This window comes from Gymnogyps californianus, chromosome 8 (assembly GCF_018139145.2).
Source record: "Gymnogyps californianus isolate 813 chromosome 8, ASM1813914v2, whole genome shotgun sequence".
Classification (NCBI taxonomy): Eukaryota; Metazoa; Chordata; class Aves; order Accipitriformes; family Cathartidae; genus Gymnogyps; species Gymnogyps californianus.
The window spans coordinates 24,974,134-24,989,114 of NC_059478.1; the positions used below are offsets into that span (position 1 = coordinate 24,974,134).

At 54.8% G+C, this 14,981-nt stretch overlaps 1 protein-coding gene across 3 annotated transcripts in view; it reads left to right on the plus strand.

The window, feature by feature from the left end:
• RNF220 (ring finger protein 220) overlaps nucleotides 1-14,981 on the plus strand; it is a 226,576-nt gene that overhangs the window by 75,382 nt on the left and 136,213 nt on the right. The window contains exon 2 of one of the 3 annotated variants that reach the window (XM_050900694.1): nucleotides 12,825-12,899. The exons of the other annotated variants lie outside the window; for them this stretch is intronic. Within the exon in view, the coding sequence (XP_050756651.1) occupies nucleotides 12,825-12,899 (75 nt within the window). The remainder of the gene's footprint in view (nucleotides 1-12,824; nucleotides 12,900-14,981) is intronic. 3 annotated transcript variants of the gene reach the window in all.

Below are 14,981 nucleotides of genomic sequence, written 5' to 3' on the forward strand. Positions count from 1 at the left end.
TTTTTCTAGTTTTGTTTCTTCAAAAAAAGGAAACACACCTTTGAATAGTGAAATCAGAAAATAAGGAAGCAAAATGTGTCCGAAATGAGGGCTTGTTTGTTGTGAGCAATGCCTGGTCCCTAGAAGAGCAATGTGCAGCCTCTTCATAGGCAGGACAAGCTTTGCAGGAAGAGCTACTTTTACATAACTAATATACATTATAACTAATATACATTAGTTATGTAAACATACAAAACTAGTTTTCCAACCTCATATATGCTACCCAAGCACTAACTGTGCAAGGCAAGTATAAATATCACCCATGCAAAGGCAAGGGAGCAGATGGAGGGAGCAGACGCCTTGTTCTAGGTCTAGAGCTGGAATTATAATTCACTGTTGCAAACCTGCTCTGTTCCGAGGAGGCGAGACAGAGCTGTCAGCTTCCAGCAACCTGGCAAAGCAGGCAGCAGGGGTGCTCAAACTCCTTTCAGAAAAAATATCTAGTGTGGCCAACAATAAAAGTAAGAGGAAAAGATCGGTGTAGATTATTTTGATTTTCTGGTGAGGAGGGCAGAAGTGAATAGGTTGTCTTAGTCAGACTGTTACTTTTTGCTCAGAAAAGGTGACCTTTCCATGTTTGAAAATTTCTTTCTGGAGTCTTGTAGGATACACCAGCCCTCTGGTTTTGACCAAGCAGGAAAGTGATTCTGCAGTGTTGCCGTTTCCTATGAAAAGCGAGGCTGTGTGAGTCAGCAGCCCTAGCAGACAGCGTCTCAAGGACCATCCCGCTCACAGGCCGCGGGATGAAGCAAGGGTCGAGTGCAGGACAGCTGCTCACAGCTTGTGGGTGAGAGGAGGTAGTGGCTGCTGCCAGGCCAAGATGATGTTGGCACTGCCTGCGCTTGGCAGCAGCAGAGGGATGACCCTGCTTCTTGCTCCCACGCTGCTCTGTTGGGTTTCCCTTGGAGCCCAGGCTCTGCCTGGGCTGGTATTTGGGTTTTTTTCCTGATTGCTTCCCTGGGTCAGATGAGACATCTGTATCCCTGGGAGCAGGAGGGCCCTGATGCTCCCTCTGTGCATCACTTCATGTTGCTACTGAGAGAGCCTTGGTACCCCAGATGAGGTTAGTGAGCTGGGATGTCCCACGCATCCTTGGTGCTCTAAGTAACATTCTCCATCCTCCGCAAGCGCACATGCTCCCGTCCCATGGCCGCATGTTCACTGTGCGTGTCAGTGCGGTCATTGATAATGACTGGGATCCTGGGTTCACCAAAGTGACCTGTTTGCAGAGGCGAGTTGCCCAAGCTTGGCAGAAGAAGGCACCTCGAGGCCCCTGGAAGGACGGGATGCAGGGAACGGCACTGAAGGAAGGCGAGCGGGGAGCAGAGGGCAGTGGCTGGCAGCCCTCATGGGCGGTGGGATGCAGGGGTAGCCCTGCTCCGTGGGGTTAGAGCCTGCTCCAGCAGGAGGTCAAAAAGGCAAAGTTTCTTGGGAGGTGAATTATCAGTGGGAGCAATATCAGCAGGTCAAGCACATTGGTGCTGGGGTAATACAGTTAAGGTGCAGAGCCTTGGAGGGAGCCCGGCCGAGGAGTGCAGCATTAAAGCAATGAGCCCAGCTTAATCTGCCCCAAGTGAGGGCAGTGGGGTCTTTAATATTGTGTCAGGCTCGCAGGCCCTTGTTGGCGGGTTATTCTTCACGGCAGCTAATGCCACTGGGCTAACTGAATTAGCCCCTCCTTCCGCGGGGTGAGCGTGGGGTTGCCGGGAGGGCGATCGTGCCTCGCAGCTGCAGGGAGAGCGAGTGATGGCCTGGAAATTCAATCAGGTGAGGAGCCACCGCCATCCCCAAAGGACAGGGAGCAGCCGAATTGGGGAGGAGAGCCCGGGACAGGGACGCCGGTGACTGGCTCCATGCTGTCCCTAGACAGGGTGCCCTCCGGGGACTGCTCCCTGCTCTGGATGGCATGAAGTGCTGCCCTGCAGCCTGCTGCTCTACATCCATCGGCCCTCCAGGAGCGCCTTGGTGGAGAGCCCATCCGTACCTCCTTACTCATTTCCAGCTTGCTCACAACTGGGTGCAGTATTCCCTCGCACATCCGTAGGGAACCGTGGTGCAGGCACATGCTGGGACATGCGATGTGTCTCCAGCCAAGCTGGGCATCCCCGGGGTCCAGCTTCCAGCACACTTGCAGCATTTCGGTTTGATCGGAGATGAAGGTTCACCAGCAAGAGACAGCCTGGCCCAAGGAATTGGCGAGTGGGGCTTTATCCTGGCTTTACTGTTGGGACGAGGTGCTCCTCTAACAAGCTGCGGAGTGATTGCACGATCCTCTTTGTAAAGCCTTGTGGGATGCGCAGGCAAGGAGGACAGCTAAGGGGCTGGGTACAGCAATGGCCCATCATTCCCAGGTGTCATTTTCTGCCCTTCACATTAAGGAAAAAGGAAAATCTGAACCTCGCATATTGTCCTCCAGACCTGCCACTGCTTTGTTTCTTTCCCAGCCTCAGCAATTGCTTTCTCCTTCACATCTAATTAAAAGCACACTCCCGGCAAGTACTGCAGCACATCCTGAGTGGGTGACGGTGTCCATGCCCACCGCTGCCTGGATGGTGCCAAATCCAGAAGCGCTCACCTGTGTGCCGGGGGCCCAGGCCAGCCTGTACCCAGGTGGTGGCACTTTGTCAGCCCCAAGGGCAGGAGCGGCTGAAGGGGCCATGGAGGATGCTGTGGTCTCAGGGGCCCAGGACAGCAGACCCGTGGCACAGGGCTGCTCCCCTCCTGTGGGGCACAGCCCCCCTCGCCCTGCCACACCAGCCCTTTCCCTAGCTGAAGCCACCGTCCCTTCGCCCCTGCCGCCAGGGCTGATGAGGTCCCCTTTCCTTTCCCAGGTGCCCCTTTGATCTTCAAACCTGCCCCGTCTCCCTCCACCCCTCCTTCCCTCACATTGTTATAAATGGAGGCTTTGACTGCCTTTAAATAGTCATATCTATCAGACAAGCTCATGTCAGCCATAAATTCTGCAGTAATGATGATTTTCTAAGTGGGTCGACCAGAGCTATTTCCGCTTCAGCCTCAAGTTACTGCACATGTCCCCCCCAGGGGCCAGCAGCCTCATTTGTTGTCCCCCTAATTGTCATTTCTCCCATACGCACTTGGGCACAAGCTGGAAGGAAAACTGGCCCTGCTGCTGGCCCCAGGCTGGGGCTCCTTTCTGCCCCCATGGGTCCCTCCTGGTCTTTCCACCTGGGAGGGGGCTTCAGAGGAGGGGAGAGGGCTGGAGGGGCAAGATGGCACCGGCTGCCTCTAACGCAGGCAGGGGGAACGGCTGCAGAAGCCCACCATATGGATGCCCTTACCTCTCGTCGCTCTCCCCCCCCTTCCCCAGCCATGTGAAATCGGCCCCAACGTGTGAAAGCTGTAATTGCAGGTAATCCCCCCGCACTGCGCATGGTTTGAATTTGGCAGAGCAGGAATGTGGAAGGGAGAAGGGGAATTACTGCCCAGACGCGCTGCAGGGCCAACATCTGCACGAGTCATCAGTGCACATCTGGCTGCAGCAGCCTGCGCTTGTAGCCCAGCTGGTCACTTTTTAGCCCGTTGGGTCTGTCTCAAGCTCCCACTAAGGGCAGGACATGGACACCCCAGGACTGGGAACCTTAGGCTGATAGAGAAATTAGTCCGTTCACCTGATATTGCTGCTGATACTGGGGTGGTCACACAGACTTGGTGTGCCTTAGTTTTTCCACTTGTAAAATAGATTAAGGCTGTCAGGAGCACACTCTAGGGTACCCATCACTAGCTTTTCTGGAGAGGAGAGTGACTGTGGCACCCTCTTCCAGGTTTGCCTAAGGCTGGCACCGCTTTGCAGCATCCCCTAGTGAGATGCTGGAGCAAAGGAGCTGATTTCTTCCTCCACATGCAGTTGGGATCAGTGAGGTGGGTCCGTGCCTACTTTCTGTTTCACTTGAGCGTGGTCCCAGAGCCAGCAAGCTTTCTGCAGAAATCCTGCCTTGAGGTTCAGTCCTGCAAGGCTGAGCACTTCTCAGTACAGAGCCCCCGGCACAAAGCGAAGGATTTAAAATCTGCCTTGCAGGATCAGGTCTTTGCAGAGAGAAGCGAGGCAGAATGGGCAAAGTGGGACTTGTGTGCTGTCAGTACCAGAGGATTTTTGTTGCCTCCAGGTGCCATGAACCTCAGTCGATCTGCTTACACTGGACAGGGATGGAAAGCCTCCATCACACTGACAAGATGTACTTTTGGTAATTCCTTGCATTTCCCTGCTGTGGCTGGCAGGCTAGTCCTGCACCCTGGGAAGGCTGCTGGGACCCAGGAGGAAGCAGAAAGAGCTGGGGAGATGGGAGGGCTCAGGGCATGAAGAGGGGCTGCGGTCTTGGTCAGGGGAGGCTGTTACGTCCAACACCTGGTTTCTGTGGCCGAGCTCAATCTGATCTGCTGGTGAGAGGGTGGGAGAAGAATCGGGGAGGTTAGAGAGATAGACAGGCAAGTGGCTGAAGATCCACCTGGTGCTGTGCTCTGGGACGACGGCTGGCCCTGGGGAGCACTCTTGGCAGTGCCTCATCCCTGAGGTAGCCAACCCTGCTCTGTCTCCTTGATGGAAAAGGCTTGCTGGACCTTCTCATCCCGACCCTTCGCCTCTAAGGTTTCTTTGGGAATGTGCACGGTCAGGGTGTAAATCCTTGCTGCCAGTGAGATGCCCCGTGCTGGGGAGGGGATGCTGGGGGTGCTTTAAGCAGCAGGCGTGGGTGTTATGTCTCCTCCCAAATGTGGCTGAGCACCCCCCTGTGAGGAGCCTGCTTGGGGCTGACCCAGGAGCAAAAGCATCTTCTGTTGGGTTGCTTACACCCCTCCCTGCTCTCCCAGCCCCGAGGAAAGCAACCTGACCTCACTCAGCAAGAAGGCAGACACAACCTCCTCCCCAGGCAGGCGGCTTCCCAGATAACCCCCCGGCTTTCCGAGGGCAGTGCAGGTGTCAGAGGCATTGTCTCTTTGGAAATTAATTTTCCTGTCGATTTCCTTATTTCTCTTAATTGATGAGGGGCAAGTCTTAGGCGTGTTGCCAGCGGCACCAGCCACAGCCTCCCGTAGGTATCGGCGGAGCCAAAAGCACTAGCGCTGAGGGCTGGGGAGTGTAATGAACTCTCAGAGGACTCGTTGCAGCTCAGCCCGTGCTCTAGATTAGCTGAGGAATCATCTGGCCCAGCTATTAACTGTCCCATTTAACATCATAAATTATTAACCTAATTTTGAGGAGGGTCGGTGACGGATCACGCTGATTTTGTCAGCTTTTCTGCAGCCTCTCGCACAGCCTGCTGGTGTGGGGTAAGCCGCGGGCAGGGCCTGAGGGTCAGTGCCTCCAGAGAAGGAGAGACGGGGCAGGACAGCCCGGCTGCTGGCAGAAGGACCAGCGCTGCCTCCTCTTCCAGCCCAGCGGAGAGCTCAGGGAGAGCCCGAGCAGGGGGGATCCTCCGGTGGAAATGGGGGATGTAAGAGCTGGCCCTGGGAAAGAGCAAAGCCACCCACTCCCCAGCATACCTGCACCCATGTGGGGCACATCTGCACCCATGTGCATGGGTGTCCAAGACCTCTGCCCCTTGCTGGGTACCAGTATGTGCTGCCCACCGTCTGTGCAAGCCGTTACCAGAGGTGCTTTTTAGCTTGTTTAAGCAGCTATCAGAATGCTTTTTAGTTTGTATGGCAAAGTCCTGGGGTCAGGAGGTTTTTCTTCCTGCGCTTGTTGTAGACTAGAGCTTGTTCGAAAAGTTTCCTTCCTGGGAAAAGTTTTAAATAAAATAGAAGGGAAAGTGGATTCTTTGGTATAAAAGTTTTAAACGATTCAAAGGTTTTTTTCAGCTGATTGAAGTGTAATGAAAATTTAAGGGATACCATCTTTTCTTTCCCCTTTATCTTTCTTTGAGAAAAGAGATGTGTGCAGGAAGAAGGGGCTGAGAATTGCACTCAAACCAGCTTTTTTTTTAATTGAGTGGAAAAATTTTGAAGTCATTTGGTCTGTCGAAAAAACCATACAAACCTGAAGGAGGGCAAGCTCTGAAATCCTTGTAAAACGCCTCTTTCATTCTGGCATCACAAAAAGGACTTTTTGTTTCCCCGTGAGCAGCTGCGCTGCTCCGTGCTGCCTGTCCGTGGTGTGCGAGCGCGTGGCCCCGGACTGGCCGTGTGCGTGTCCCCGTGCTGTGTCCCACAAAGGGGTGGCTTTTGGGAGCCAGCATAGCCCCCAGACCCACTCCACTTCGAGGCTGTGCGAGGTTCAGCGGCTGTAGGACCAAGCCTCGCTCTCTGCTGCCTTTCCCTGGACGGAGGTGCTTGGGGTCAGGGTGCATTGCTGGTAAAACAAACCCCCAAAAAGCCCAACAGAAGCACAAAGAAGTGGGGGCATGGAAAGGTGTCAGAGTCTGCATTAAATTGGCAAGAGCCTGTACCACTAACCTGCTCATCCTTGAGTACTCACCTACTAACCAAAAGTGGCTGTAGCTCGTGGTGTGGTTACTGCCCCTCTTTCCCTTAGTCAGTGAAATGGGGAGTCCTGAATTTGCAGACCCACATCATCGGTGCTCTCATACTCCCCTTGCTTGATGCAAGGCTTTACACATGTGCAGAATAGAGAACGTGCAAGGAAATCGCCTTCGCCAGAGGCCTGAACCTCGCAGTGCACACGCAGTACAGACCCGCACAGGACTGATGCCCAGCACACGGATATAAAATACAGCGCCCTGCAATAAAACATGCACTGCTAGTCTATATATTTTGCAATCCCTTTAAAGATTTTTTTTTTCTTTAAACCCCTCACCCCAGCTCCCTCCCCATTCTCCCCCCAAAAAATTATTATAAAGAATTATTGCCATTAGTACGTCTTTCCCAGTGAAAGGAGAAAATCGCCTCATTCATAATTTATACCCTCAATTACTATTAATAAAGAAATATTTCAGCAGAAAATCGCCTGGGAAAATTACACGTAACATTGCATTAACATTCTATTTGAACATTTTCATCACATTTGTTATAGAGTTAATAAGAGGGATATGCTCCCCTGACTTCTTCATGAAATTATGGGCTGCCTATGATAGTTTAATCTTTTAGACTTTATATAATATATTCACTTTACTAATTGAGCTATCCAAGGAGCAGTTAGGGATGTTCTTAAACGTGGAAGACAAAGTAATCAGGGCCGTGACTTCCTGACGAGAAGATCTTCTTCCGGAGATGAGGAGCCGCACGTGTGAGGAGCGCACACGTACGTGTTTGTGCCGCAGATGTGCTACTCCATTAGCCCTTCCCTTAATGTTCTGCCCGTACTTGGAAGTGAACATGAATGAAGGGTGGAGGTGATTTTCGGACTGGCGAAATATTCCCCAAAAGCTCTGTTTGTATTTCAGAGCGCAAGGGGGTCTGGTGAGCTTGAGCGAGCTATTGGTTTTGGAATAAGAAGTGCTCAGCATGGGGGGTTTCTCGGGAGCAGTACTTTGTGTAGACAAGCCTTTACGCTCAAATTCATCCCCACCCGCAATCATGCACAGACCATCTCCAGTACTCTGGACAAGGAGTGGGGCTGGGGTGTACAACCCCTCTTCTGCTCTCCCTGGAGCTTCTCCTTTACCAGGTAGCGCGGTCTGGGGCACGCGGTGCAGAAAGGCTTCCCCCCTCCCAGGGTACAAACAAACCCAAAATTGGGCCAGAGGCAAGAAGCAAGGTAGGTGTGAGCAGTGAGGGATGAGGAGGCATTTGGAAGATGGACACTGCTCTGGTGCACCATGATGGTGCCATCATGGGTATAGCTCTGGACAATCTACTTGTCTCCAAAAAACTTGAGCAACAGGAAAGCCTTGGTAGCTCTTGCTTCTGCTCCTGCAGCTGCAGCCAGGGACCTCGCACAGCAACTGGAGCCTTGGTCCAGACTCAGCTGCTCTTGGACCCTTCCTTGCACAGAGGCAGTGCCGGGCATCGAGATTTGAGCTCCTCATCCAGTCTGGGAGTTGAACCTAGGTCACGGTCTCTCTGTGAGATCCTCCTTTCCCCTCCATGTGCACACGAGGTATCCTTTACCACGGGATGTGATCCAGAGCTCTTGGTTTCAAGCAGGAGGCTTCCCAAGGCAACAGCAGGCAGTGGTTTGGGCCAGGACCATGTGGAAGAGGGCTGCATCATCAGCGTGGCAGGAGGTTGCTCACTCATTAAGCCTAAGTACATGCAGCCACGAGCAGGTGCAAAGAGGGATCCGTCACTGCTGAGCAATGGCACTGCCACCAGGGATGAAGGTGAATCTCTGTTAGCTGCCCCTGACGAGGGATACTGAGGGAGCGCAGGACCAGCTGCTTGGTTTCACATCCACAGGGTGCTAGTGTCCCCGCTGCCGCCACGGAGACCAGGCACGGGCACGGAAAGGGTGGCAGGGCACAAGGTAGCACACAGGGTCATAGGTGAGGATTTGCAGTCACCCCCGGAACTACTCTTGTGATGCTCAGCCTCTGCAAACCGGTGGCCAATGCTGACAGCAAGCCAAAGGGTTAATGAAAAGCTTTCATGCGTTGGGATTCATTAGCTGGGACTCATTAAACAGCAAATAAGAGCCCGGATGTTGCCAACTGAGCCCTGCTGAAGGCAGCTCCTGCGGGTGAGGCAGCCTGGGACCACAGGAGACCCCCATGCTGGGGGACAGCCGGGTGAGCCCCCATTGCTCCCCGGCAGACCATGACTGGTCCATCCCACCGGAGCTGGGGATCAGTGCAGGAAGGGTGTAAGTGGGGGGTGCTGGCAGTGAGCACCCCTCCACCACATCCCCAGCATTTTAATGTCTATTCACAACACTATCAACCCATTGGGCCTGACCAGGCTCAACCGTTCGGACCTGTGGTGTGACATGCATTTCTGTCACCAGGAAGAGGGGGCTGACCTCCTGCCAGCTCTGTCCTCCCAGCCCACGTGAGCCCATCAGGGAGACAGGGATGGGTGCGTGACAGCCAGAACCTGTGGCCCCCCGCTGCGGTGTGAGGTATGGGGAGCAGAGCACCCACGCACGGTTGCATGAGACGTGCAGCTCCGTTAATGTTCTCATGATTGTCCCTGGCCAGTTTCTTATGGGATGCGCTGCACCCTCATTGCTGAGCTTGCAGCCAGTGTTTCCCTGGGTGATGGTGTGCCACCAGCCAGCACTGATGGAGGCTGTGGCCACCTGGGCCACCACCGAGCCACGCTGGGCAAGCAGCAGCCCATGCAAGTCCACATCTCCCCGTCGCCTCCCAGATGGGCAGAGGGGCACAAGCTGCCCTGTGTGCAAACACGTGGGGAGTGCGGGGTGTTGGGCCTCTTTCCAGGGACCGTAAGGCAGCCTGGGCATGGCAGAGGCCGAGGAAGGTGAGGCACAGACTGTCCACCCCGGAGATGGCCACTGCCTGGTCCTGGGCAGGATGGACCACGCTGTAAACAGGACAAGGCTTGTAAACAGGGCTCCAGCTGGGATAAATTTAGCCCGTTGGGGTTGCAGCCCTGGCGCAGCAGGACACAGTGTCAGGGCATTGTCGAGAGGAGAGGGGGAGAAAGAAGCTGAATAAACAAACACAGCTTGTCCCTTTTTTTTTTTTGTCCCAGCGTTGTTATTTCAGCCGGACAATTGCCCTGCAGATTGAGGGAACAGGCTGGAGTTCAAGTGAATTTGGCTTCCAGTGCCTCCCTTTTTACATTGTGTTTTCACATGGGAATGTATCCTGGCATATATGGGGGGTGTCCGTACCCATGTGTATAGATAACTCCATGGATGCTCCACGCACATCTCTGGGCTGGCCCACAGGGATGCGGGCTGCTTTGAAGCCCAGGTGAGGCCGAGTAACTTGGCATTGGCTGTCATGTAGGAATTTGCTTTCTCCACATGCGCAGCCCGGACTAACACCCATGGGTGTCCAGGAGCACACGTGCAAGGTGATCTGTGCTCCGCACGCATCTGTACGTGCCTCCGTGGGCAGGCGCAGCTCTGGAGCTGTCCCTGCACGGCAGAGGGGACACTGTAGAGGTGAAAGTCTTTGCAGGACTTTAGAAGTGGGTATGAGGACTCCTGAGCTTTTTTCCCTAGTTCTGTCATGGGGTTTGGACGAGTCATATTCCCTTGACAAAATCATCCGTGATCTCGGGAGCAAAGGGCATGGATCTTCTCTGTCAGTCCTGCTCTATGAGGACCTAAGTCTTTTCTAAAGGCCATGTTTAGACGCAGCCTAATTTTCACGTCTCAATTTTATTTTTCTCACATCTCTCTCTGACACACACATACACACACACATTTCTATTGGAAAAACGATTTTAATACCCATGGCACATTGTCCTGGTGTGATATAAAATCCAATGACATGTGGCATTTGGAAAAGGTCACATCTCCCATCAGGATTCATTATCCTACCTCAGCCTGGGAAGCCATGGGGTTGCCCCCGCCTCCATGGACCCCTTGCCCCCTCCCCAGCTGTTGCAAGCGAGCAGGGAGAGGGGATGAGGTGGTCACACCAGGGACTTTGGCAGTGTCAGGGAAGTCCCTGCAGCGAGGGCTCTTGTTTCTCGTGTTGATGTCCCTGCCCTTCCCCGTGCCTTCATTTTCCCACCTGCCATAGGGCAAGGGGAGTTACAGGGACATGCTGCTGGGAAGGCTCGGGCTGCAGAGCCAGCTCCGCTGGGTGCACAGGGCTCGGGCCGGCTTTCGCCTGCCTCCCCCTGCTTGCTGCTCCCTCTCTGTTCCGTTTTGAGCAGGAGCCGGCTCTTGCGGTGCCCTCGCTCAGCACAGTTGCAGAAGGGAAACACTCCCCTTCCCTGTTTCACTTGTTCAATTTTTTGGCTGGGTTGGTTGGGAAGTGCCCTTCCGTGTCGGTGCTTGCCACCACCTAGGCAGAACTGAGAAGAGAAAGTGGAGGGGACATGGAAAGCCCAGCTCCTCACCAGCTTTCCCACCAAGAACGGGGTCCCTGGCTGCTCCGCACTTGGTGCCCGCCAGCCCCTGGGGCAGACCAGCAGCGCCCAGAAGGCTGGGTGCAGCAGCACTGGGGGGCTCTGCCCTGTCTTTTGGAGATTGCCCATGCAGGGCAGCACCCTGGGCTAGAAAGGGGTCCCTGGTGCATGTTGCAGGTGAGGGACAGCAGGTCAGGAGTGGGGGATGCTCACAGCAGGGCAGGAGTGCCAAGCTGTCCTGGGGTGCTTGCATGTTTTTGCCTTTCCTTGGACTCGTTTCTGCTCAGGCTTCCCCAGGACCATCTTTGTCCACCTCCCCAGGTTGTTTCCAGCCCAACTTGGAGCTATTCCCTGGAAAGGCAGAAGGGCGCAGGAGGGCCAAACCCGCTGTGGAGGCTGCCTGGGGGTGCTCAGGGGATGCAGTCCCTTGCAGGGCAGAGCATGGGCTATTCCCCAGCAAGTCGTCCCATGGGCAGGGGGACTGGGAGCCAGGACTGCTCTGCTTGGTCACAAACTACCTTGGGGCACCTTGGGCAAGTCGTTCACCGCCGTAACCCCATTTCCCACCCTCAGGGGAGGGGAGAGGCGAGGGTGGGTGCACTGAGCATGCAGTGGGCTCAGGGCTGCGGGAGGGGCAGGAGGTGGGGAGCAGGAGCTGTTGTTCCCAGGGAGAGGAGGATTATTTTTGCAGCAGGGAGTGGGATTTGACGCCTGCTGAAGATGACTTCTGAGCGGTGAGGGTGACGGTGAGTGTAGCCCCTTCCTACCATATAAACACCAATGAGTTATGGGTACCCCAGCCTCTAATTATGCAGTCAGCCCCAAATAGGCTGTGTCTAACGAGGCTGACAGACTAATATCTCAAGAGCCCTTAATGCGTTATCATCTCTTGCTGTATGACCTCATATTTATAACTGCTCTGTTAGGAGGTTGAGAAATGTCCTTCTCTTCCCCTAGCCCCCTCCCCAACTTTCCCCCCCCCCGGAGCAGCAGCTCTTCAGCCTCATCTGTTAGGATCAGGAGGAGAGAAACGACTTCTCTCCATCCATCATGAGCGGAGTTTGCGCTATTAGATGATTAAAGACATTTTTTATAATATTTGGAAGAGGCTTTGAAATGTCTCTCAAACAGTGTGATTAATGCCTGCTTAACCCTCGCCGGGCCGGGATGGTGTGGTGGGGAGGCGGGTACATCCCAGGGCAGGGCTCCCCGGGCATCTCGGCGGTCACCCAGCCGTTGGGCACCCCGAGCTCTGACAAGGTGTGATTCATGAGCGTGGGGCACCTGCAGGAAGCTCCAGCCCTCCAGGCAGTTCCTAACGCACCGGGGACTTGGTGGTTTCTGAGGCTGCAACGGCCGGGGCAGGAGGAAGCAGTGCCTGCCCCCTCCCCAGCGCTTACACAAGAGGCCCTGGGGCTGTGCCGGTCCGGGTCCGCAAGCCGGACCATCCCACACCGATGCTGTGGGTTTCAAGGGCGGGCAGGGAGAGGGGCTGAGCAGCCTGTGCCCGTTTCCGGCTGTCCTGAGCTGGTGGGTTGTTTGCTTTCCTCATTTCCCCTTCTTTTTGCTCTGCCTCTCACTCTCAGAGGCAAGTCTCTCCAAAAAAAAATCACGGGCATCTAGATGCTCTGGTAGGATCCACCTTTAGGATGTTGCATCCTTGCTCAGAGTTCGCCATAAAGACCCGTGGGGCTGGTGGACACGTTCACACTAAAATTTGTGTCGGCATTGTCCGGTAGCTGCCAAAGGCCAAATTGCTGATGTTCGCTGATGTTGGTTCCCGTGGGGGAGTGGAGATTTGGCCTCGGATGGGGGAAGGATGCCCGCCTCCTTTGATCACAGGCGCAATGTTTCATAATCTCAATTTCTTGTCAATTGATTGCCAGATAGAAGCGACAACCAAAGAGGGCCCCAGGCGTCTGCAACTGCCACTCATCGTATGATTTTAACTCTCCCCCTCTGTAAGTTTGCATTATTTTATTCTTGTTGTTGTTGTTATCTAAAGAAACCTCCCCTCCCTCCCCCTCCAAAAAGCCTCCTAGAAATCCCAACGCCCTTGTCAATTTGGTATTCAATGTACAAATAGTTGAGAAGGGTTAATGCATGATTAATAGGTGTTTTATTAAAATGGTTAATCTGTCATTATAGAGTCCAAAAGATCAATAGATTTCTTATAATCATGGCTTAAAATCATCTTTAGCGCCGCTGCTTATGGGCTTAAGACCCTGGGCAAGATGCTTAGGGGACCTGGGAGTCTTCTGTTAACTCCTTCTAACCCTTCTGCCATCTCCCACAGACGGAGAAAAGCTGACACAGGGCTCCACGTACTGTTATGGTTATCATTCACCGTATTATTTACGGGTATTAAAATTGTTACACCTGAGCAACAGAAAAGGGAAATGGAAAGAGGGAGAATCTGGGAATGCAGCTGGATAAATGCTCTTTGTTATGATCGTCAGCAGCACCCGAGCGGAGCGAGGCGGGGGCAAGGCTGGGCTGTCTCCGATCCATTAGTGCTGTTGCAAAGCAGCGAGCGTTGGCCAAGCATCGCCCCATCGCAGCCGTGCTCCTTCACTAACGAGCGCTGCCTCGCATGCCGGGGTGAGACGGGGAGGTTCCAGACTTGCACGGAGGTGAAGCCATGTGCCTGGTGTAAGGCGGGGTGTCGGTGGCCAGGGAGGACCAGCCCATGCCATGAGTCCCGTCCGTGTCCTCAGCCCCAGAGGCTGCTTTCATGGCAGCTGGATGATGTTGGGTCTGGGTGACCCAACCCTTTGGGATGCCTGGTCCAAGCTGCTTTTTGATAACTCTGGCGATACCGTGACAAATCCCAGAGACGCTGAGCTGCCGACCCCCAGCGCAAGGTCTCTGCGGGAGGAGGTGCTGTTTAGACAGGCTGACACGGGAGCGGCTGAGCCAGCGCAGGCAGGGGGGAGCGCAGCCCCCTCTCTGCCCCGTAACCACCCTGCAGCATCCTCTCTTCCGCGGCAGAGGAGGGATCCTGAGGTCATGCGGGGGGTCTGTGGTGGAGCCTGGACGGCAACGCGGAGCACTGCAGGGGCACCACACTCTGAGCACGAGACAGGGCAGCTGGCACCGGCGAGTGGTCTGTGAGTGATTTTGGGAGCCTTGGCTATGGATAGTGCTGCGGCACTCATGCAGTGGAGACCCAGACCTGCTGCCTAGTGAGCGGAGCAGAAGTTGGTGTGCTGGGACCAGTCCTGGTGGCCTGAAACCCCTCCCTGTGCCTCCATTTCTCCCTCTGAGATGCGCGTGTGCAGGATGGGCAGACTTTTGTGCAGCCCCTGGCACCAAAAGCCTGCCCAAGGTTGGAAACCCTTGCTTGGAGGCTGCCGGGAGCTGGTGTTCTCCGATAATTTGGCCATGCAGAGTGCCTCCGCTGCAGTGCCCCTCCCTCACCTCCTCGCCCTGCATGGGGGCTCAGCCCTGCTCCCCATGGGGCTCTGCTCCCTGCCTGACCCCGCAGCCCATGCTGGCCAGCTGGCCTCAAACCATAGTTCAAGTAAAATGAAGGCAAGTTCATACCGTTACTTTCCCCCTCTCTTCCCTGCCTGTCCTGCACTCATCGTGCTTCGGGCTGGCTTGAATAACACCCGCCTGGCAAGAAATCCCAAGTCTGCCCCGTCCAGCTGGTGGGTGCATGCCCAGCGTGGGGGTCCCAGCCTGCCGGGAGGGTATCGCTGCCTCCACCTCCCACCCCCACCAGTGCTCAGCGTGGGGCTGGGCGGAGATTTTCCAGACCCCCTGGGTCCAGCCCTCTCCATCCCTGCCTCATTGCTTATTTCTGGGCCATTATGTTCGACAGAGAGAATTTGTTTCTGTCCAGAGCAGATCCCCGGACAGTCTCAAACCTCTGAGGATTTATCATCCTGAGCTTTTGTTTGTGGGTCTCCAGGACCCTCTGCCCCACAGCCGAGCCCAGATGCTTCTCTGTCTCCTCCAAGGAGCCTGCTGCCCCCCAGGAGCACTGACCCCTCTCTTCCCCCATGGATGCCCAGGCGTGCAGGCTTCCCCACACCCTG